This window comes from Saccopteryx leptura, chromosome 3 (genome assembly GCF_036850995.1).
Source record: "Saccopteryx leptura isolate mSacLep1 chromosome 3, mSacLep1_pri_phased_curated, whole genome shotgun sequence".
NCBI classification, from domain to species: Eukaryota; Metazoa; Chordata; class Mammalia; order Chiroptera; family Emballonuridae; genus Saccopteryx; species Saccopteryx leptura.
The window spans coordinates 255,093,325-255,117,797 of NC_089505.1; the positions used below are offsets into that span (position 1 = coordinate 255,093,325).

Below are 24,473 nucleotides of genomic sequence, written 5' to 3' on the forward strand. Positions count from 1 at the left end.
TTATCTCTTAGGTTTTGATTTTTCTTCCCTTCCTTTCCCTTTCTATTCATATATGAAAAGTCTCTATTTCTTCAAAATGGAGTTCATACGCCAGATACTATTTTACATATTTTGTTTTGTACAAAATTACATTGTAAAGATTTTTTATGTCCTATTACCATTCTTTCAACTTTATTGAATAGATAATTTTAATGGCTACATAACTAGTATATAGTCAAAATTTATCTGATCATTCCTCTACTTCAAGCAACTACAATTTTATAATTTTTGCTATTACAAATAACTTTATGAGAAAACCTGCATATTGATCTTCGTTAGTAAAATTATTAGGTAAAGGAAGATGAGTATTTCTTGATTAAGTCTTGTTGCTTTCTACAAGGTGTGGCAAGTTACATGTTACCAATTGTGTAAAACAGTATCTAACTCAAATATCACCAGCATCATGCTTCTTAACATCCAAGATATATATATTTTATATCTAGTAAGATGTCATGGACATAGAATAATAGATGTTTTAGCAAATGACTTCTGATGTTGAATGTACACTAATAAATTAGGCTGATATAGTTGAAGTTTTATTTGGTAAAGAAAAACTAGTAAAATCATTAGTGCCTTAAACAGAATAAATGACCAATAAAATAATTTTTGAAGTTTTAAGTAGTAAATAACCTGAATGAGAAAATAAATGCCTTTAAAAGTTAGGATACTTGAATTCTAAACCTAGTTTGCCATTGTCTGAATCCCTACGTAAATTTAAACACCCTTTCTAAACTCATTTTCTTAATATCTACAATGACAAAATAGTCCTATTTCACAAGGACATCAGGAAAATAAGTAATAAAGAAATACAGCATAATGTTTTTAAAATATCTCTGAAGTTGAATTATTTAATTCTTGGCTCTCCTATTAAGCTGACGATGGGCAATTCATTAATTTGTATGTCAGTTTTCTCAACTGTAAAACAGGTATGATAACACTTAATTTATATAATTGTAGAAACTGAAAGAGAAAAACCATGTAAACGTGCTTGAATCCTGATTGACACACAGAGCTCAATAAACATTAGATGATAATTACTAGTATATGTAAATTTTGCAAATAGACAAATTTTTAAAAATCTACTTGGCAGAAAGATCACTGAATCTCAGGTATTATGAATTTTAAATCAACAATTTAAAAATATAAAACTGGCCCTGGCCGGTTGGCTCAGCGGTAGAGCATCGGCCTGGTGTGCAGGAGTTCCGGGCTCGATTCCCAGCCAGGGCACACAGGAGAAGCGTCCATCTGCTTCTCCACCCCTCCTCCTCTCTTTCCTCTCTGTCTCTCTCTTCCCCTCCCACAGCCGAGGCTCCATTGGAGCAAAGATGGCCCGGGCACTGGGGATGGCTCTGTGGCCTCTGCCTCAGGCGCTAGAATGGCTCTGGATGCAACTGAGCAACGCCCCAGAGGGGCAGAACATCGCCCCCTGGTGGGCGTGCCGGGTGGATCCCGGTCGGGTGCATGCGGGAGTCTGTCTGACTGCCTACCCGTTTCCAGCTTCGGAAAAATGAAAAAAATAAATAAATAAAACTGTAAGTTTTCCATATTTTTAGAGCCTAAAGAATTATGAAACAAAGTTTATCACAAACAAATATCAACAAAATAACTTTCCATTTAGAAAGAATATTCCTTTTGTGGCTCTTCACTTGGCTTGATCCTTCTTATTCATCAAATCTTAATTTAAATGTCCCCTTCTCAAATCATTGAAACCCCTACCTGCTCATATTATCTTTTACTAGCTCATGCAGTTTTTTCAAACTTTTTAGTTATTTATTATTATCTGTCTCTCATATAAACTCCATGAGGGAAGTCTTTTCTGTCTCTCTGAATATACTCAGTTGACACTCAGTATCTGGCAAATGTCCCAAATCAACAAAATGATGAGTAACGGATGTAACACGCTAGGCATTAAAACATAGGCATAAAGGCTACAAAATTTCTTCCTTAAAAATGTGGCCCTTTAGATGAGTGGTTTTTAAACATTTGTATCAGGAACCACAGTTAAAAATACCTTTTTAGCATGACCAGGCAGTGGCGCAGTGGATAGAGCATTGGACTGGGACACAGAGGACCCAGGTTGGAAACCCTGAGGTTGCCAGCTTGAGTGCAGGTTTACCCAGCTTGATCATGGCTCACCAAGTTGAGCGTGGGGTTGCTGGCTTGTGCGTGAGATCACAGACATGACCCCATGGTCACTGGCTTGAGCCCAAAGGTTGCTGGTTTGAGCCCAAGGTCACTGGCTTAAGGGGTCACTTGCTCTGCTGTAGCCCAGTCAGGGCACATAGGAAAAAGCAGTCAATGAACAACTAAGGAGACTAAAGGAGCTGCAATGAAGAATTGATGCTTCTCATCTCTCTCCCTTCCTGTCTGTCTGTCCCTATCTGTCCTCTCTCTATCTGTCTCTGTCGCAAAAACAAAACAAAACAAAACATTTTTATATCAAGACCCACTAAGCACACATACCCACTGAACAAAAATGTTTTACACAAAAATACTGTTTACTGCATGATTAATTCTAGTATTTTCTATTCCTATTCTATTCTATTCCTTTTTATTAAAAATAAAATAATTATTGTGTCAAGACATGAAGTCTGAAAAACAAACTCAAGGTCAGACAAGTTATCTGACAAGAATTTTAAAAAGTATGAATGGGAAGGAAAAAATAAAACTGCCTTTGTTCATAGATGCCATGATCATCTATGTAGAAATAGAAAAAAATAATAAAGAAAAACTTTCCTGGAACTAATAAACAACTACAGCAAGAATGTAGGATACAAGGTTATATAAGACAATTGCATTACCATATATCAACCATTAACAAGTAAAATTTGAAATTAAAAACACAATATCATTTACATTAGGCACCCCCAATTAAATGCTTTGGTATAAACCTAACAAAATATGTATAAGATCTATATAAAGGATACTATAAAATCCTGGTAATGAAATCAAAGAGCAAATGGAGAAATATTTCATGATATGGATATAAAGACCCAATATTGTAAAGCTGTGAGCTTTTCCAACTTATCTACAGATTCAATGCAATCTCAACGAAAATCTCAACAAGTTATTTTACAGATATCACCAAACTGATTCTAAAGATTTTATGGAGAGATAAAACACCCAGAATAGCAAATACAATACTGAAGGAGAAGAATAAAGTTGGAGGACTGACACTACCTGACTTAAAAACTTACCATAAAGCTACACTAATCAAGATACTTTGGTATTGGCAAGAGAAAAAATAGATGGGTAAAACAGAACAGAAAGTCCAGAAATAAACCCCCACAAATATAGTCAACTGACCTTTGACAAAGGAGCAAAAGCAAAATAATAGAGCAAATAGTTTTCAACTGGTGCTGAAACAACTGTATATCCACATGCAAAAATGTAAATCTAGATACAGATCTTACACCTATCACAAAATTATGTCAAAATGGACTGTGAACCTAAATGTTACACACAAAACTATAAAACTCCTAGAAGATACAAGAGAAAACCTAGATGATTTTGGGTATGCTGATGCCTTTTTAGATAAAATGTCAAAGGCATGATCCATGAAAGGTAATGGAAAAATTGGATTTCATTAAAATTAAAAACTTCTTCTCTACAAAAGACAATGTAAACAGAGTGAAAACAAGCCACAGACAGGGAAAAAATATCTGCAAAAGATATATCTGATTTAAAAAAAGGAGTTAAACTCAACAGTAAGAAAACAAACAACTTAATTTTAAAATGGGCCAATGACCTTAACATACACTTCTTCCAAAGGAAATTTAAAGATGGCCAATAAGCATATCAAAAGATGCTCTATATCACATGTCTGCAGGGAAGTCAAAACAATGATACTACTTACACATCTATCAGAATGGCCAAAATTGAGAACATTGAAAACACCAAATGCTGGCAAGGAGGTGGAACAAAAGAACTCATTCACTGCTGGTGGGAATGCAAAATGGCACAGTCATTTTGGAAGGTAGTTCATCAATTTCTTATAAAACTAAACATACTCTTACCATACAATCCAGCAATTGTGCTACTTGGTATTTACCCAAAGTTGTTGAAAACTTATGTCTACAACAGACCAATACAGGGATGATTATAATGGCTTTATTCCTAATTGCCAAAACTTGGAAACAATCAAGATGTTCTTCAGTAAGTGAATGGATAAACTGTGGTACATTCAGAAATGAAAGAAATAAGCTATCAAGGCATAAAAAGACACGAAGAAACCTCAAATGCATATAACTAAGTAAAAGAAGCCAAGAAAAGGCTATATACCACTAGGTTACAACTACAACATTCTGCAAAAGGCAAAATCATGAAAATACTAAAATTATCAGGTTAGCAGGGGTTGGGGATGGGAAAGATAAATATGTGGAACACAGAGGATTTTTAGAGTAATGAATATACTACATGATACTATAATGACGAATACATGTCATTATACATTTTTAAAAACTCATATGACACCAGCAGTGAGCCATAATGTAAACTATGAACTTTGGGTGATTATAATGTGTTAATATGGGTTTGTCAGTTGTAAAAAAATGTGTCACTGTGGTGGAAGGTATTGTTAGTAGGAAGGTTATGCATGTGTGGGTACAGGGGATATAAGAGAAATGTCTGTACCTTCCCCTCAATTCTGCTGTGAACCTTAAAACTGTTCTAAAAAAATAATAATTAAAAAATAAAAGATCATGAAGTTTTATGTATACGTGAGTTTACTGGCAGGACAGGGCTGTCATTAAGTTTTCAGATTCATGAAGAGGCTCATGGCGCTTAAATTTAAGGGCTTCTATTACTATATGGTAATTACTATCTGTGAAACACTACACAGAAATACGTATTACAATGTTGTTTAACAGGCAGCAGTATATAATAGAAAAGACCATTGATTTTTAAAGTCTGATGAGGCTGGGGTTCAAGTGCTGGGTTCATCATTTACTGACTTTGCAACCTTGTGTAGATTACCTTATCTATCAGCCTTAGTTTTCCTATCTAGAAAGTAGTTTGAAAATCTTCTTCATGGGGTTAAGTAAAATAAAAAATATATGGCCCTAGCCAGTTGGCTTAGTGGTAGAGCATCGATCTGGTGTATGGATGTCCAAGGTTCCATTCCTGGTCAGGTCACAAAGGAGAAGCACCCCTCTGCTTTTCCACCCTGTTGGGCAGATAAAATGTATTATGCTCACTTTGTTAAAGATGCCGTCGCCCAGGTGATATTAATGTGTGTTGGGGTGGGCTAAAGGCAGGCAGAATTGTTGTAGCCTGGGGCTTGGTTTTGGGATTAAGCCTTTCCTACCCTTTTTGCTGTAGGGCGGTACAATCCAATCATGCCTCAGAGAAGTGACTTTGTATTAGAGACTACCCTGTTTTGTATATTGGATTAAGAGTTTGGATTGCTACACTATAAAATGGGGACGAAGTGGGAGCTTGGGCCCTTGGTTCCTGAGATTAGCATGAGAGAGCAGAGAAAGTAGAGCCAGCAGCGGAAGGCGGCCACGTGGAGGAGGCCAGGAAAAGCAGCCAAGATGGTGGAGTGCTGAGTGAGATGCCAGTTTGTACAGAGTTTGTATCTGGGATAAGGAATATGATGGGGAACTGAGGAAAATAAGGCTGGTGAGCTAGAAACCTTTGATTCTAGGAAACTCGGATAAGTCAGTGGCTTTGTGAGCACTGAGTGTGACTGGGTTTTGGAGCCCAGTGTGTATTTTTACTTGCCCGCCGGGTGCAAGCTAGGATTAAAGGCTATGGCCCACCAGTTTTTGGCTCCATGGTTTCTTTACCGACTGTCCGAATCCAATGCGAACCTGCATGGGCCAGAAGGCGGCTGTGATAGTGGCCCTGGCTGTGCCTGCTGGCTTTACACACCCCCACCACTTTCTTTCTCATTCTCTCTTCCCTTCCTGCAGCCATGGCTCCACAGGAGCAAGCTGGACCCAGACACTGAAGATAGCTCCATGGCCTCTGCGTCAGGTGCTAAGAAGAGCTCGGTTGCTGAGCAACAGAGCAACGCCCCAGATGAGCAGAGCACTGCTACCTAGTGGGCTTGTCAAGTTGATCCCGGGAGGGGCACATGCAGGAATTTGTCTCTCTGCCTCCCCACCTCTCACTGAATTATAAGCAAACAAACAAACACATAAATAAATATTATGTGACACATCTATTATGGTACCTGGACTATTTGATAGGCATTCCACAAATGAGAGGCATCATTATTTTTTTAATATTTCCAACAAAACTACCGTATTTCCTCATATATAAGCCACTCCCATGTATAAGCTGCACCTTAATTTTGGGGCCCAAAATTTGAAAAAAATGTATTACATAAAGTTATTAAACTCAAGTTTTATTCATCATAAAACTCATATAGGCCCTGGCCGGTTGGCTCAGCGGTAGAGCGTTGGCCTGGCGTGCGGGGGACCCGGGTTCGATTCCTGGCCAGGGCACACAGGAGAAGCGCCCATTTGCTTCTCCACCCCTGCCCCCTCCTTCCTCTCTGTCTCTCTCTTCCCCTCCCGCAGCCAAGTCTCCACTGGAGCAAAGATGGCCCGGGCGCTGGGGATGGCTCCTTGGCCTCTGCCCCAGGCGCTAGAGTGGCTCTGGTCGCGGCAGAGCGACGCCCCGGAGGGGCAGAGCATCGCCCTCTGGTGGGCAGAGCGTGGCCCCTGGTGGGCGTGCCGGGTGGATCCTGGTCGGGCGCATGTGGGAGTCTGACTGTCTCTCCCTGTTTCTAGCTTCAGAAAAATACAAAAAAACCCCAAAAAACCTCATATAAAATCATCACTGTCAAAACTCCCATCCATTAGCTTGTCCTCACCTGTGTCTTGATGACGAATCACTGTCTTCATATATTGCCTCATCCTCACTTCCATCTATGGCATTTGATTTTTTATTTTTTACATTTTATTTATTCATTTTTTTAGAGAGAGGATACACAGAGAGAGAAGGAGACAGAGAGAGGAAAGAGATAGAAAGAACAGAGGGAGGAGCAGGAAACATCAACTCCCATATGTGCCTTGACCAGGCAAGCCTGGGGTTTTGAACTGGTGACCTCAGTGTTCCAGGTCGATGTTTTTACCCACTGCGCCACCACAGGTCAGGCCATCTATGGCATTTGAAATGCCACACTTCTTAACCCTTTCATTAGTATGAACATTCATGTACGTCCTCGTGCCTCCTGACCATCCAGAGTACGATCGTAACAACAATTTTTAATTTAAAAATGTGTAAGTCGCCTGACCAGGTGGTGGCGAAGTGGACAGAGCACTGGATGGGATGTGGAGGACCCAGGTTTGAGACCCTGAGGTCACCAGCTTGAGTGCAGGCTCATCTGGTTTAAGCAAAGCTCACCAGCTTGGACCCAAGGTCGCTGGCTCGAGCAAGGGGTTACTCGGTCTGCTGTAGCCCCACAGTCAAGGCACATATGAGAAAGCAATCAATGAACAACTAAGGTGTTGCAACGTGCAATGAAAAACTAATGATTGATGCTTCTCATCTCTCTCCATTCCTGTCTGTCTGTCCCTGTCTATCCCTCTCTCTGACTCTGTCTCTGTAAAAACAAAAAAATGTGTAAGGAAACATTAAAAAAGGCAAAAGTATGTTCTTCTTTTTTCCATATATTGGTTATCAAACAAACATGACTTTAAGTTAATAAAACTGGAACTGGAACTAATTTCATTTTTTGAAAGAAAACTCACTCCCGGGGGTTAGCAAGCAAGAAAAAAACTCACTACTCAAAGGGTTAAAAGACTTGACAACAATCTCAATCTTGATATTATTCGAGGATCTTTTCACCCAATACAAACTTCTCCTATAGTTGGTTTCTTCCCCCTTCCTGCTTGTGTCAAATGGTCCCCAGAAAACTTCATCCACTGGTTCCATTCATCTCTCATGGCAGCTTTGAAGAGTTTGCTAATGCTGAAATCAAGTGGTTGAAGCTGGGTGTCAAACCTCCAGGTATGACAGCAAGTTTTGTTTGTTGCTCTGCAGCAATCTTTGTGTTTTTTGTTATGTGCGCCCTGAACTGATCAAGCACCTATAGGACAGGTTCATGTAAGAGTCCACCTGGTCTCCTTCTCCAAACTTTCTTAAACCAGATCTTCATCCCATCCTGGTCCATCCAACCCTTGTCATGAACATGGACAATCACTCCTCAAGGAATTGCTCCTTTTGGCATTGTTTTGTGTTTGAAAATCAGCATAGGAGGCAGCTTGGTTCATGGGCACAACAAGCTAGAACAACTGTATAACGGCTCTTTTCACGTCTACTTGTCTTCACAGTTAGTTTTCACTTCCTTCTTATCAACAGATCTGTTACCTGGGACATCAAATTGAACGGGGACTGTGTCCATATTTGCAATCTGTCCCAACTCAAAGTGATGTGTCTTCTGACATTGAATGACAAAACGATGAAATTCAAGGATCTTCTGCTGGCAGCTTTCAGGCATCTTTTGGGCAAGTCTGGTGTGTGTACGCATGGTTAGTCCATTCCGTTTCATGAACCTGAAGCACCAATTGTGTCTTCCTTTGAAATCAGTAATGTCTTTTGCATCAGCGATACTTCTTGCCTCATGCTGAGCCATCTTTGTGGACAAAGGAATTCCAATTGCCCTTTGCTCTTCAATCCATATCTTCAATTCCCTCTCTAAATCAGGCCATTTTGCTGACTTGCCTCTCATAGCTTCTTTCTGCCATGGCATTTTCAGCAGGGTTTCTTCTACCTGTAGCCAGTCTCAGATTGATTTCTCAGTTGGAGGAGGACCAAACTTACGTTCAGCAGCACGATTTCCATTCACTTTTGCAAACTGAATCACTTTTAACTTGAATTCAGCACTGTATGAAAATCTTTTCTGAGCCATTTCTGGGGAGAACATGGCAAAATGTAACCTACTGTAATATACCAGTAACAAGTGTGAAACAATGAGTGCAAGGACAACAAGTGTGTAAAAGTAGGAAATGCAAGTAAAATAAGACTACAACCACTGTATAAGATGCACCCAATTTTTAGATCCCAAATTTTTCGAAAAACAGTACATCTTATACATGGAGAAATATGGCAACTTCCACGGACAAAATACAATCTTAAAGTACAAGTAAATTATAAAATGTAAATTAACAAAAAATGATTATTCATGTACTGGTATGTGTTGAAATAGTATTCCATGATCTCACTTTCCCTTGTAGTTAACATTGCTGTGTAGAAATAATTACAACATGTTCCTCCAAGTGAAACTTTAAGGTCAATAAATGTTGTTACATTACCCACAATTAATAAAGTATGTGGAAAGATAATTTAGCAAAAATGTAAATAAAGCAGTACCCTGTCCCCAAAGATTGCAATGAACCACTTCTAGGTTTTTTTTAAACCAACAACCCTCACATCACTTAGCTGCCTGTTGCAGGGAGTGGCGGCTGTGCTGGTGTTCTGCTTGCTTCCTGCCTTCAAGGCTGCGTCTCTTCTCGCTTGCTCAAGCAGAACTCTTGCTCTTTCTTTAAGTTCTTCTTGTCGAGATAATAGTCGTTGCTTAAAAGCAAAGATACAGAATTAGAAGCCTCGAAAAAAAAAAAAAGCATGTAATCTACATTTGTAAACTAATCAATGGTTATTATAACCTGTCAATAAGAATAGTTTGGGTTCAATTATAGGTATCATTCATGGTCAAGGAAGAGGTGATAAACAGTAAGCCTATTACTTTGATATAATACAAAAGTTCATTACAAATTTATTGTATATAGTATGTCTGGACCTCTTTTTGATTTTCCTATTTTAATATAACAATTTTAAACCTTTTTCTGTAATCTTAAGCAAGGAAGGATTTTTCTTAAGTGTACAATTCAGTGGTTTTTAGCATATTCACAAAGTCATGAACCATCAACACTACCTAACTCCAGAACATTTTCATCACCCAAGGTTTTAAGAGGATTAAACAAAAATTAACAACAGATACACTTAAAATGTAAAAGTGATAATGATAGATTTTAAGTTCATGTTGATAAGACATAATAGAATAAAACTGGTCACTACATTTAAACTGGTTACAAATCAACACTTTCCCCAAAACAGACAGAATTAATTGAATGACACTGAATGTACAGCCAAAACTCAGGCTCTTAATCCCTCTTCCACTAATAATAAGCAATGTTAACACTAAACAGGTCACTTAAGAACTATACTATATTTTGTTACATGGTATTTAAGAACTCTGGAGTCAAATATTAGTTCCATCATTTAACTATGGGCAAGTTACTCAAACTATTTAAGCTTCAGTTTCCTCATTTATAAAACGAGAATAAAAACAGACCAACTTTTATAGTATATTGTAAAGATTAAGTGAACTAGAATAATGTACTGAGCATTGGATAAATGTTAACTATCATTATGTTTTTTAAAATCTCTCAATTTTCTTATCTTGAAAGGAGGGGAGATCATCTTTAAAATATCACTATTTCTATAATTTGTGATTACTCAGAATAGATCATCTTTATGATCCCACTAGCTCTAAACTGTGATTCTGCATTCCTTTAGGGATTTCAATCCGCTACAGAGATATAGCAAAAAACTCCTTTGGTTTTTAAAGCTCATAAATACAAATTTTTTTCTCATTACAAATGCAATTCATATTATAGAAATTTTATAAAATATATAAAAATAAAAAGAAGAAAAATAAAACTAATTGGAGGCACCAAGCACCCTGATTTAAAACTTATTACAAAGCTATAGTAATCAAAACAGAAGGTACTGGCATAGAAAGATACATAAATCAATATTATAAAACAGAGAGCCCAGAAATAAATCTATGCATTTATGGACAATGGATTTGTGACAAAGAAGGCAAAAATATAAAGTGGGGAAAGGATAGTCTCTTCAATAAATGGTTTTAAGAAAACTAGACAGACACATGCAAAACAATGAAACTTACACAAATACACAAAAACTTACACCATACACAAAAATTAATTCAAAATGGATTAAAGTCTTGAATGTAAGACTTGAAACCACAGAACTCCTGAAAATAAAATGAAGTTGGTAATAAGCATCTTGATATTGGTCTTGGTTATTATTATTATTATTAGTTTTGGGTTTGACACCAAAAGCAAAGGCAACAAAACAAAAATGAGTAAGTTGGACTACATCAAACTAAAAACCTTCTGCACGGCAAAAAAAGACCCTTAACAAAATGAAAAGGTAACCTACTGAATGGGAGTAAATATTTGCAAATCATATATCTAATAAGGAGTTAATATCCAAAATATACAGAGAGCTCATTATAACTCAATAGAAAAAAAAATCCCAACAAAATATGAACATTTTCACAAAGAAGACACATAGATCGTCAAAGGTACATGTCAAGATGCTCAACTTACTATCAGGAAAATGCAAATCAAAACCACAATGAGATATCAACTTCTATCTGTTAGAATGGCTATTATCAAAAAGACAAGAAATGAGTGTTGGCAAGGATATGAAGAAAAGGAAACCCTCTGTTACTGCTGGTGGGAATGTAAATTGGTACAGCCACTATTAAAAAGAAACAAAACAGTAAGGAGGATCTTCAAAAAATTAAAAATGAAAATATCATTTGATCTAGCAATTCTACTTCAGGTAAGTGAACTAAGACAGAAGAAGATATATACCATATGATTTCACTTACATGTAGGATCTAAAAGCTAACAGAAAAATCCCGCCCCCCAAGAGAACAGACTGGTGGTGTGAGAGGCTGGAGTGAGAGGTGGGTAAAATGGGTGACTGGCGTCAAAAAGGTACAAACTTCCAGTTATACATCAGTCATGGGAATATAATATACAGCATGGTGAATAAATCTTAAAATTCTAATCACAAGAAAAATATTTTTGTAACTATGCAGAGTGACAAATTTTAACTAAGCTTATTGTAGTGATCATTTCTCAATGTTTCCAAATATTGAATCACTATGTTGTATACCTTGATACAAATATAATGTTATATGTCAATTATACCTCAATTAAAAAATTAAAAATAAAGTTCCTAATTGGGTAGCTCAGTTGGTTAGAGAGTCATCCCAATATGCCAAGGTTGTGGGTTTGATCCCCAGTCAGGGTACATACAAGAATCAATCAATGAATGCATAAGTAAGTAGAACAAATTGATGTTTCTCTCTCTCTCTCTCTGCCCCTTCTTCTCTCTCTCTAAAATCAATAAATTTAAAAAAACTAATTAAAAATAAAATAAAATTTTTTTAGCAATATTGGTACCCAGAGATGATGACTGCAGACTCATGCTTTTTTTCACTTAGTATTTTATTGTGAGCCTTTCTCATGTCCTTAAATATCTTTTTTGAAAACATGATTTTACACTGTATACCTAGAATTTCATTAATATAAATGCATCATATTTTATTTAACTTGTCTTATATTATTGCATATTTAGGTTGTTTATAATTTTTCACTATCATAAAAAAATGCTTTAACATCTTTATACCTAAATTCTTTTATAGAGTTCTGAATATCTTAGGAAAAATTCCTGGAGGTTGAATCCATGAGATAAACATTTTTAAGGAACTTCAGTGTATGTTGCTAAATTGCCTTTCAGTAAAGCTGACTGCTTTACATATGAGCTATGATTATTCTTAGTGCTATTATAGTAAAAAACAGAGATATTATAACCATAAAGTTTACGAGCACAGACTGTGGAGCAAAAGGATTTCCATGATTTAGGCAACTCAATTCAACTGGATTGAAAATACCAATTACAATGCAACCTAAACATTTGAAGAAAATGCTTTAAATGGCAAATATTTGTCTTTATACATTTCAGAATAATATTCTTAGTAAATGAAATACTAAAATATCTTTTATTTATTCTTACAATAAAAGTTTTATAGATAAATATTTTGATTTGAAAAGCTACCATTCCTTATCCTTCTTTATTTGTAGGTTTAAAATGTATCATAAACTTTAAATGAAGAGCAGGTGTATTTCAGTTTTATTATAACGGGAATTATACTTTCCCTTAAATCATTTGTAACATTTTAAAGTGTTCTATGAATATGAAAGATACAAAATACTGGAATAACTATTAATTATAACACACGTATTCATCATTCTAACTTACTTACCTGGACTGTTTTTGCAGAATGATCTGAATGATTTAAAGTGGTTCTATCAGCATCTGGATCAGACTCTGTCTGCCTCAGGGAAGTACGTTTCTTCTTCGCAAGATCTGCATCTCTATTGTATGAATACCCAAGTTTGGACGTGGGAGATAAACTTGGTTTTTTGATAGGTGATTCAGGATCTGATCTGCTTTCTAAGGGTCTAGAATTCTCTAATTTTTCTGGCTCCAAGTTACTACTGATGTCTAAAGTCTGAAGTTTTTGCTCTCCCATCACCTCACAAATAAAGGGTGGAGACACATCCTTCTTTGTATCACTAACATATAAATCACTTAATTCTAAAGTCTCAGCTTTTGATACTCTCTTCTTGCCTAACAAAATTTGTGCATGAGTTGAATCTGTATTATAACATATTCCAGGGTCAGGGGATCCTGAAGTCCTTCCAGAGCTCTGCTGGGACTTTTGGGGTTCTGTGTCACTTTTAGTCCTGCGAGAGTAAGGGGAGGCTGTGCTTGGACTAAGATGATCATCAGGAGTCTGATGTTCACTTTCTGACTCTCCAACCCCACTGTCATTTACAAATACAGAGTCGTCCTGTGATAAGGAGTCCACGGCTGCGCTGGTAGGCTGAAGTTCAGGCTCCTGTTTCAGGTCACTAAGCTCTGCATAGAATTTTTCTTGATCCACAGAACTGTTTGTATCTGTTTCATAGTTTCCAACTTTATATGTGCTTTTACTGCTGTTTTCTTCTATATGAACAACATTTAGTTCTTGGCCACTGAAATGTGCTCTTATTTGATAGAGATAAGTCATAACAGTCAGTTTGTCAGGAATTGCTAATAAAACCATATCAGAAGGTTCCAATAACCGGGAAATTCCTATGCTGGCAAATCCATCATATGCCTTCAAAGAAAGGAAAAACAAAAGATATATTGTACAATTTAGATAATCCAGACATTTTAAAAACAGCAATATAATGGATGTTAACTAGTCTTAATGTGGGGATCATTTCACAGTGTATACAAACATGGAATCATGTTGTATACCTGAAACTAATAAAACGTTATATGTCAATTAGACCTCAAAGAAGTTTAAAAATAAATAAAATTAAGTTACCATAACAAAAAATACCAAAATCTTGGATTTCTATTGTTGTTATTATTGGAGGATGACATCACTACTGACATTACACTACATGAGCTGAACAAAATTCCAAGTCATAAACTTGTAAAAGTAGGGTAAATACAAGAGAAAAATATTTCCTTATTAACAAATTATCTTTTTCAATAAATAAAATAAGGAAAAAGGAAATAAAAACAAAAAATTCCTAGAATTAATTTTTTGAGATAAAGAACTAAGGTATAATAATTCATTTAGAGCTTTACCATTCCTATCAACCTCTCTTCCAGTCATGTAACTGCAGTGATTTATGAAGAAAAAATACAGCTAGATATCCCAAAAGAACTAACTCCTAGATAGATTACCATTATAAAATACAAGAAAATGCCATTTAAGCTCAGAAACATGGAAACATTTTTTAAATGCCCAATTAAGATTGGTTTTCATAATTAAAAGAGTGACTCATTTTTACTTCATCCATTTTGGAAAAAATGAAATGTTTTGAGTAGTACAACTTAATTGAGAATGTGAAGAGTGCATTGTATTACTATTTTTGTTAGCCTTTAAGTGACTGTGGCATATCAGGTTTTTCTAGTTTTGAAGAATCAAAGCTGTCCCTGACCAGTTGGCTCAGCAGTAGAGAGTCCAGTGTGTGGAAGTTCTGGGTTCAATTCCTGGTCAGGGCACACAGAAGTGACCATCTTCTTCTCTACCCCTTCCCCTTTTTCTCTCTCTCTTACCCTCCCACAGCCACTACTCAAAAGGTTCGAGCAAGCTAGTCCCAGAGCACTGAGGTTGGCTCCATGGCCTCCCCTCACGTGCTAAAAATAGCTTGGTTGCCGAGTAGCAGAGCTGTGGTCCCAGATGGGCAGAGCATTGCCCCGTAGGGGGCTTGAAGGGTGGATTCTGGTTAGGGCACATATGGGAGTCTATGTGTCTGCCTCCCTGCCTCTCACTTAATAATAATAGTAAAAGAATCAAAGCTGTATCTCAATTTACAATTAATTATCAGTATCCTGACCTAATTCTTGAAAACATCATTGTGTTGCTAGGAAGCATTAAAAATATGGCTAAAGGTTTAGATATACTCTTGGAAAAAGTAAGAACCCTCTAGTTATATTCTTGCTTTGAAATATAAAATATTTAGTCTTTGTAACAACCTAGATATAGGCTCATAACTCAAAGTTTTCTTTAAAAAAAGTTAGGAAATCATGTAACAATTCAGAAGAAATCAGTCTTTTGTACTTAAATGTTAAAGTGCATTTCTACCTTTGAATTTAATACCTGTCTTGTGTTCTTCTTGTACTTTAATAAATGCTGTGCAATAAGTTGAAAGAAAATGAAAAGTTGAGATAGTAGAACCTCTTTGATTTTCACAGCACTATATTTCATAATATAGGTACCTCAAAATATTTACTTGAGAGCATTGGTCAGTTGGTGTGCATGTTTAGGCCTGTTTGTTATTTTACAGGTTTTAGGAAAATTAAAGTCATTTTCTTCCTCATGTGTCTTAACCTGATTGACAGACATCAATAGCAGACCATCAGGAAAAGCACCACAGGCAGTATTCTAAACATTTCCCAATTATCTAGAACATTGACATACTGGTTAAGATTAGATGTCACAGGTAAATACCTTTTTTTTATTCAGACCTGGGAAAATGATTAACTTCCTTGTGGGGAATCTCCTGCTGGTGTTCTGCTTCATGTAGCAATTCATTCTATGCATACTAATTGCACTAAAAAAAAATTTAAAAACAAACCAGTTTTCTTGTAAGCGAGGTCAAGACTTTATAAAACACTCTTCTCATAGGTTAACTTCTTCTGCTATGGTCAATCACCTGCTATCTTTTTAGCTGCTTGTGTGTGGAGAAAAAACGTCTTGGAAAGAAAATTGTCATATTCACTCCCAGATGTTATTTAATTGGTAAGAAGGAGTCACTGCCAGTTGTATTGTACAGCTGCATGGAACTTAAGACATAAGCATTGTTTTTGTGCTGCTTTAAGTCAAATCAAGGGCAGATGGGGTTATAAGGAAGAATCGTGTGAAGCCGGAAATAAATCTGCAGGTAGCAACTGATACTCGATGTAGGTATCAGGTAAGAAGTTGTAAAGCGACAAAAACAAACAAACAAACAAAAAAAACTGTACAACAATTATTTATTGAGTTGTACAATGAATAGAAATATCAAAATTAAAATCCTTTCAAAAAGCTATGATTATCTGCCCTGGAAGTTCTAACTGGGAAAAAATTTTAATGGGATATTCCCCTCTATGTAGTAATATGTAAATCCAAGCTATGCTCATCATTATTATAGTTCTGAAAAAAAATAATTATGACTTAAGCCTTATTCTTTTAAAAATATATAACTAAGTTCCTCCTCTATGGGGGTCTACCACATGGCTGGGGATATGCCAGGGGAGGAGTGGTCAGGGGAGGGTCCAAACCAAATGACCAGCAATATGGAAGGTCAGGAGGTCTAAACCTTATGATCAGCGATAATCAGGAGAGGAAAGATCCCTCTGGGGGCAAGGCCCCACCCAAGTTTCGTCCATTGCAAGTTATCTGGGGCTCTCTACCCTGTTGAACTTCAGTAGTTGGCCTATTGTTCCTACGCTACACATGTCTGTCTAACTGCCCAGTACACAACTCTTGTTTTATAAATTAATGAGTTTTTCTCATGGCTAAAAGTCTATATTTGTGTCTCTGTGTGTGTCTACATATGTATACTGTAAATGTTAGATAATTTTCTACTTATAATTTGTTAAAATTGAAGGCAAATGCTTGTAAGGATTGAGTATTCTAAAGATTTTTAGAGAGAGGAGAGGGAAAGAGAGGGGGAGGCTGGGGGCGGAGAAGCGGGAAGCATCAACTCATAGTTGCTTTTTGCATATGCCTTGACCATGCAAGCCTGGGTTTAAACCAGCGACTTAAGCATTCCAGGCCGATGCTTTATTCACTGAGCCACCACAGGTCAGGTGGGATTGGTTATTCTAATATTCTTAGAAATACAGAAATTAACAAGAATATATATATATATTTCTTTTGTGACAGAGAGAGAGAGGGACGGATAGGAACAGAGAGACAGAAAGGGAGAGAAATCAGCAGCATCAATTCTTCATTGCGGCTCCTTAGTTTCCTTAGTGGTCCCTTGACTGCTTTCTCATATATGCCTTGACTGGGGGGCTGCAGCAAAGCGAGTGATCCCTTGCTCAAGCCAGCGACCTTGGGCTCAAGCCAGCAGCCTTGGGCTTCAAGCCAGTGACCTTTGAGCTCAAGCCAGCGACCCCATGCTCAAGCTGGTGAGCCCACACTCAAGCTGGCGACCTCGGGGTTTTGAACCTGGGTCCTCTGTGTCCCAGTCCAATGTTCTATCCACTGAGCCACTACCTGGCCAGGCAACAAGAATACTTTTAAAGTCAGGTGGTCTAATATTAATCTTTAGTAAATTAAAGCTAGTTTAATTTTATTGGTTTAAGTAAAACAGACTTTTTAAAAGTAAACTTGTCTTTTGAGTTATTGACATTATAGTTTACCCAGATTTTACAAAAATAAGTCCATGTTAATAATTGGCTTTAATGTCTATGAAATATGTTTATTGAGGTTATAAAATGTCTTCATAAATTTGACTTCTATGTTTTTAATAGAAATTGGAGTCTTAAGGGTTAAAATCTTAATATATGGAGGAATAACTTTGTGGTATTTCAGAAGAGCCCATAGAACACCTCAAAGATTTTGGTTTTAATGTTAAATTACATGGGAAGCACTGTAAAATAAGTGATGAAAAACCTTTAGGCTGTCTTGTACAGGTAAACAATGGTTTTAAATCAAATAGGGCCCTGAGAAAACCAAGACAGCTGCTTGGGTCTTCCAGGCTCCCTGGCATACCCCCCACTTTTTTTTATTCCTTCATGCATCATAATTCATTTAAGCTGGACATAAATTAGATGAAGTAATTTATGAGCTGACATTACTGAACAGATAGATATATGTTACGCATTATTGCCAAGGTTTGAGAGAGTCACTTTAAGAAAATGCCAAGTTGGTAACTACTTCCTTTCAGAGGGAGCTCTCAGGAGATTAAAAAAAAACTTTAAAGGTCATTGACTGCTACATTTTATTTATTGGAAAAGGACATCAAATAAAAGATACTCTCCAACTTCAATGGAAGGGATAAGGAGCTTAATCACGAATGGATATCTACCTCTGTCTCTGACACACACTTCTGCCTACAATGGACCGATGAGAAGCCTCTGACATCAGCAGTAGACAGCTATTGTTACCAAATTAAAGGCGTTCATTTACCTGTACACATCTAAGCGCAATCAAGTGCAAACAGGAGTTTGCAGCCAAGAAAGTAAATGTTTATTAATTAAGGAAACGACCCCACACCTGGAGTCACCTGAGGCTTGGTTCTTAGTTTAATGCTGAGCACAACTTGATGTTTTAAGAACTTCAAAAGTCAAAGGAAAAGAAAGGAGGTGAGCTGAGTCATGGTACCAATAGACTGGACAAGCCAGTCTGAAAGAAGACAGAACGGGGAGTCATGCTGTTTCACTGTCCCAAGACATCAACAAAGCCTATATATGTACAGACTGATGCTGAACTCAGCAGCTGTTCTGTTTTTACCTGTCTGCTAATATATTAGCCATAATTAGTTATACTTGTTTTTTATATAGTCTAAATTGTTTATGATTACTGAAGATGCACAAGGTAATTGTTAATACTCTTTTTAAGGTTTTTGTAAATGTTATACTAGATGCCAAATACACAAAAACAGAAAGGAGGCAAAACTTGGACCATGATAGCTTGTGGAACAGAAATGATCCAGAGTGTTTTTTCACAATGAAGGCTATAATACCTGACTACCTTCTACCTACTCTTTCCTTCTGGGTAAAATCTGACCTCAACTCATATTCCATGGTTACAGTATTGGTCCACCGTTTCAACAGGATGATGATACTGAGAGTTCCTAGGAAAGGGCCCACCTAGAGCTGTGAGACCACCCATATTATCTGACTAAAAGGTTCATCATCAGTGAATCCTTAGGATTATTACCAAAAGGGTTTCAGAATTGTGGACAAAAATGAGGTTCTATAGAAAGTTACCTCACAGGGTGATCTGATCATAAATTGTTAACAGAGCATTGTGGGTAGCCATGCCCCAGGCATATAACTTTAGTAAAAGGTTTATTTTTTCCTTAAGCAAGACCTGTTCACTGATTCTGTGTATCTAGTTAATAGACCTTTGAAATAAATGAAACCACCTTAATGAGAGCACATAACCTTTTTAACTATCTGGTAACCCAATCCTCACCTTGCTTTCTCCTATCTTCCTGTTAATCTTCCTTATGTTCCCTCCTTAATTTCAAATGCATTAAAAAAGCTGCAAAACTGTCCTTCTTCAGGAACATTTGAGATCTTGCTTCTCCACAATTGTCATCAGTGTGTTTCAAATACATTTTTATAAAAATTCAATATATAGCCTGACCGGGCGGTGGTGCAGTGGATAGAGCATCGAACTGGGATGCAGAAGACCCAGGTTCGAGACCCCGAGGTCACCAGCTTGAGCGAGGGCTCATCTGGTTTGAGCAAAAAGCTCACCAGCTTGAGCCCAAGGTCGCTGGCTCAAGCAAGGGGTTACTCGGTCTGCTGAAGGCCCACAGTCAAGGCACATATGAGAAGGCAATCAATGAACAATTAAGGTGTTACAATGAGCAACGAAAAAAAACTAATGATTGATGCTTCTCATCTCTCCGTTCCTGTCTGTCTGTCCCTGCCTATCCCTCTCTCTGACTCTCTGTCTCTGTAAAAAAAAAAAATTCAACATATATGTAAAATCAATAATGCTTTCAAAATTTCAAAATAATCTGAAAGCTTCACTTTATAAAAATGACATATTGCTTTTATCAGCTTTTAAATTAGCTTAGCATTTTATTCAAATGCAAAATTATGCAGGTAAAGAAGTGTCATATCTGAAAATTATTATTATTATTATTTTTAAGTGAGAGGAAGGGAGATAAGACTCCCGCATGCACCTCGCCCAGGATCCATCAGCAACATTTGGGGCTCAAATCAACCAAGCTATCCTCAGCACCTGAAGCCAGCAATCGGACCAACTGAGTTATCCTCAGTGCCCAGGGCTGACTCGAATCAACTGAGCCTCTGGCTTCAAGAGGGGAAGATAAACAGATGGTTGTTTCTCATGTGTGCCCTGACCGGGGATGAAATTGAGGATGTCCTCATGCCAGGCTGATGCTCTATCCACTGAACCAACTGGCCATGACTAAAGACATATATATATTTTTTTTTACAGAGAGAAAGTCAGAGAGAAGGACAGACAGGGACAGACAGGAATGGAGAGAGATGTTTTTCATTGAGCATTGTGATATCTTAGCTGTTCATTGATTGCTTTCTCATATGTGCCTTGACCGTGGGCCTTCAGCAGACTGAGTAACCCCTTGCTCAAGCCAGAGACCTTGGGTCCAAGCTGGTGAGCCTTTGCTCAAACCAGATGAGCCTGTGCTCAAGCTGGCGACCTTGGAGTCTCGAACCTGGGTCCTCCCGCATCCCAGTCCAACGCTCTATCCACTGCGCCACCGCCTGGTCAGGCTAAAGATATTATTTAATTGATGACAAATAAGGTATTTCACTTTGTTAGACATAAGCTCTCTAAAATTATACAAAAAATATTTCATGAGAATGACTTACTTTGCAGCATGCCCACCATAAAAGTGATTTCTTTAAAGAAAATTATATAGATTTTTTAAAGATAAAATTTTGCTAGCATATTTCAATTAAAAAAATGAAGTTTTAAAATGTATTTCCTTAGGGCCAGCATCATACATTTGCAAAGAAATAAGAATATTTTAATGGTAGTGTACATTTTTGGTTTTAGAGAATGAAAGTAAAAATTATCTTCATTTATACTCTCATTTGTTAATTGAACTTCTATCATGTTTCCTTTTATAGATTTTTTAATACCAGTGGTTTAAAAAAATATTTTATTTATTTATTTTAGAGAGAGAGAGAAAGGCAGGGGAGAGGAGCAAGAAGCATCAGCTCGTAGTTGCTTCTCATATGCTTTGACCGGGCAAGCCTGGGTTTTGACCCAGTGACTTCAGCGTTCCAAGTCAACATTTTATCCACTGTGCCACCACAGGTCAGGGTTCTTACTGGTGGTTTTAATTATCTAATTTTAAATAGAGGTTGTTAAAAAAAAAAAAAAAGAAACAAACATAAAAAAGAAAAGATAGAGATTATTAACCACTTTATCTCACGAATCCTTTTGGCAATGGACCCCTTCTCAGAGAAGAATAATGTTTTACATGTATAAAGTATAGAATTACAAAAGAAACTAATTACATTAAAAAATAAAACTATGAACTCTGGCCTGTTAGCTCAGATGGCTAGAGCGTCGTCCTGATATTCCAAAGTTGCCAGTTTGATCCTTGGTCAGGGCACATACGAGAATCAACAAATAAGTGCATAAATAAGTTTAAGAACAAATTGATAGTTCTTTCTCCCTTCCTCTGTCTCTAAAATCAGTCGATAAATTAAAAATTTTTAAAAGTATGAAAATATTAGCAAAACTCAGTTGTGAGAAATTAATGTGTGTGCTTTTTATGAATGCATTAACTACTATAATTTTGAAGAAGTGATGAGCTTAAAAGGTATTTGTAGCTGTTTAAAACTGTCAAGTGACATGCAAGTATCTGAGATTCAAGGTGACAGTCTCAGTCATGGCTAATACTACAGAAATTTGTTGTCTAAATTTATAATAGAAGGAAATGCTAAATTTCAATTAAAGAATTGAGAAAATGTACTTATTTCCCTACCTACATTCAAGGACACCCTGAATTCTATCCTTAGCTCAAAGATTAAGAACTCCTATTTTAAGAGTATAACATTTCATTAACTTACCAATTGAAGAATTCAATTCAGCACATACACACACACAAAATCCCAAAACCACATTAATTGAATACTCCTGTGTGTTGTGCTAGGTGTCTCCCTCTTTTCCCATATCACAGTGCACATAGAAAACTGTGATATTGCCCTGGCCAGATAGTTCGATTGGCAGAGCATCATCCCGAAGTGCAGAGGCTGCTGGTTTGATCCCACTCAGGAAACATACAAAAACAGATGTTTCTGTCTCGTTCCTGCTTCTCCCTCCCCTCTCTAAAATCAGTAAAATAAACATTAAAAAGAAAAAAGAAAACTGTAATATTGTACTGCACATTGAGTTAAGTAGTTAAGTCAGCCTGCTTCCATAAGTCACCTGGCCCTGGGGACCCTAGCAACTCAGCTCTTGCACAGCTATCTTGAAGGATGAAAGAATCGATACCCCCCCCACACCAATGGGGAAGCTATATTGACCTCACTATATTAAGTGATCATGTGGAAAAAACTAGCTTACTAGAAAATAAGTATAAATAAATAAGTAAATAACAATGTTGGTATCTTTTTGCTTCTAGGAAAACAGGCATTCATTCTTTCTTAGCTTTAGGCTCCCATCCTCATCCTCTCCCAACTGAACTTTCTAAACTCATAATAGTTATGGCACGATAGCTTTAGGTGCACTTGTTAAAAAGCTAAGTTCTGAATAAAAAGAAATATGCTTTAATATTTAACAGTTAATGAAGTTCATACATATAGTATAGTTATAGTCTGATGCCAGACTTGTACATGTGATCTTTAAAAGAACAGGACAAACTCAAATAAACCATGCATCCTATTTGAATTACAGGAAGAAGACCTCACTTTCCCCAATTAAAAAAAGACCACAGAAAAACCAAAATTGGCCTGACCTGTGGTGGCGCAGTGGATAAAACTGGAAAGCTGAATTTGCCAGTTCAAAATCCTGGGCTTACTTGGTCAAGGCACATATGGGAGTTGATGCTTTCTGCTGCTTCTCTCTCTCTCTCTCTCTCTCTCTCTCTCTCTCTCTCCCTCTCCCTCCATCCCTCCCTCCCTCCCTCCCTCTCTCAAATGAATAAATAAAATCTTAAAAAAAAAAAAAGAAACCAAAATTGAAACTATGTCTTTTTTACTTGGCAAGTCTCTTACCTTTTTGTTGTTCTCTTTAATATCTTGAGGATTCAGAGACTTGTAGTCACTGAGGGAGAAAATAGCACAGTAGGGTATATACAGTATTTGATAAAACAGCTGTTTTAAAACAAACTGACTCTAATAATTTGACACTCAACAATACCAAAGAGTAACTAGTAATTTCACTGCAATTCAATCAACAAAACTAATAGTGTGGAAAATTAAGGAGATAAATAAATAAATAAAAAAGTGATTACATGTTTCACTGCCTGAAGCTTTCCATCTAAAAGAGAAGTTAAGGCAGGGGACCAGAAACTAGCTATGACAACCAAATTTACCATGAAGTAATAATAATCACTTGTTGTCAATGTACAAAGCTACAGGCTTATTTGTGTCACCAAATTTTAACATTAACCTAATTTTCATAATAATTTAAAGTCAGGTTTTTTTTTATGAGTTTAAGGAGAAAAATAAGTTTAAAAAACCAGAAAGGACTATTTTTAGGTATCAAAAGGAAGAACTTTTCTTTTTGGCAAGTATTTTTTTCAAAAAGAAAAGATGTGCGTAATAAATAGAAAGTCAAGTATTTCAAGATATGTGTTAAAAATTATTTTATTTTTTAAAAACTGCCTTTTACCAACAAATATTTATAGGAAATAAAAATTTTTTTACTTACATTAAATCTGGTCTAAAGTGGTGTAATATTGCACAAAAAGATAAACCATTTCTCCACGATGTAGTAAAATTGGTGATTTTCACTCCCCGATAGTTTTTTGTAACTTCTTTGCACCATACAAGCAATGACTGACTAGCATTTGGCTTTTGCCCCAAAACAGGACTTGGTATAGGACTTGGCTAGAAAAAAAAGAAAAAGAGGAAAACATTAAAATAACCTAATAGAAGATGAAAATTAACATTAATTGACATTTTTAGATCATTTGAACTATGTGATGTCAGTTCAGGTCCTTCAAAACTATCAATTTAAGACAACTGTAACCTCCAAGAAAGGGAAATGAATTACAAATCATTATCCTCAGTTTTAGCCTAAGGTATTCACATGACAAAGATTTAGTATGCAAAATTTTAAACTTATACATAAGAAAAGAATATATTGATGGGAACATTGTATTAAAGTATTTCAATATTTCAGGCTGCATATCTGTGTAACT

At 36.6% G+C, this 24,473-nt stretch overlaps 1 protein-coding gene across 7 annotated transcripts in view; it reads right to left on the bottom strand.

Moving 5' to 3' along the window:
- EHBP1 (EH domain binding protein 1) overlaps window positions 1-24,473 on the bottom strand; it is a 571,353-nt gene that overhangs the window by 97,033 nt on the left and 449,847 nt on the right. For all 7 annotated transcript variants that reach the window (XM_066378173.1, XM_066378175.1, XM_066378171.1 and 4 more), the window contains 4 exons: window positions 23,981-24,159; window positions 23,323-23,371; window positions 13,139-14,038; window positions 9,424-9,567 (listed from right to left, as the gene is read on the bottom strand). In XM_066378173.1, the coding sequence (XP_066234270.1) occupies window positions 9,424-9,567; window positions 13,139-14,038; window positions 23,323-23,371; window positions 23,981-24,159 (1,272 nt within the window). The remainder of the gene's footprint in view (window positions 1-9,423; window positions 9,568-13,138; window positions 14,039-23,322; window positions 23,372-23,980; window positions 24,160-24,473) is intronic.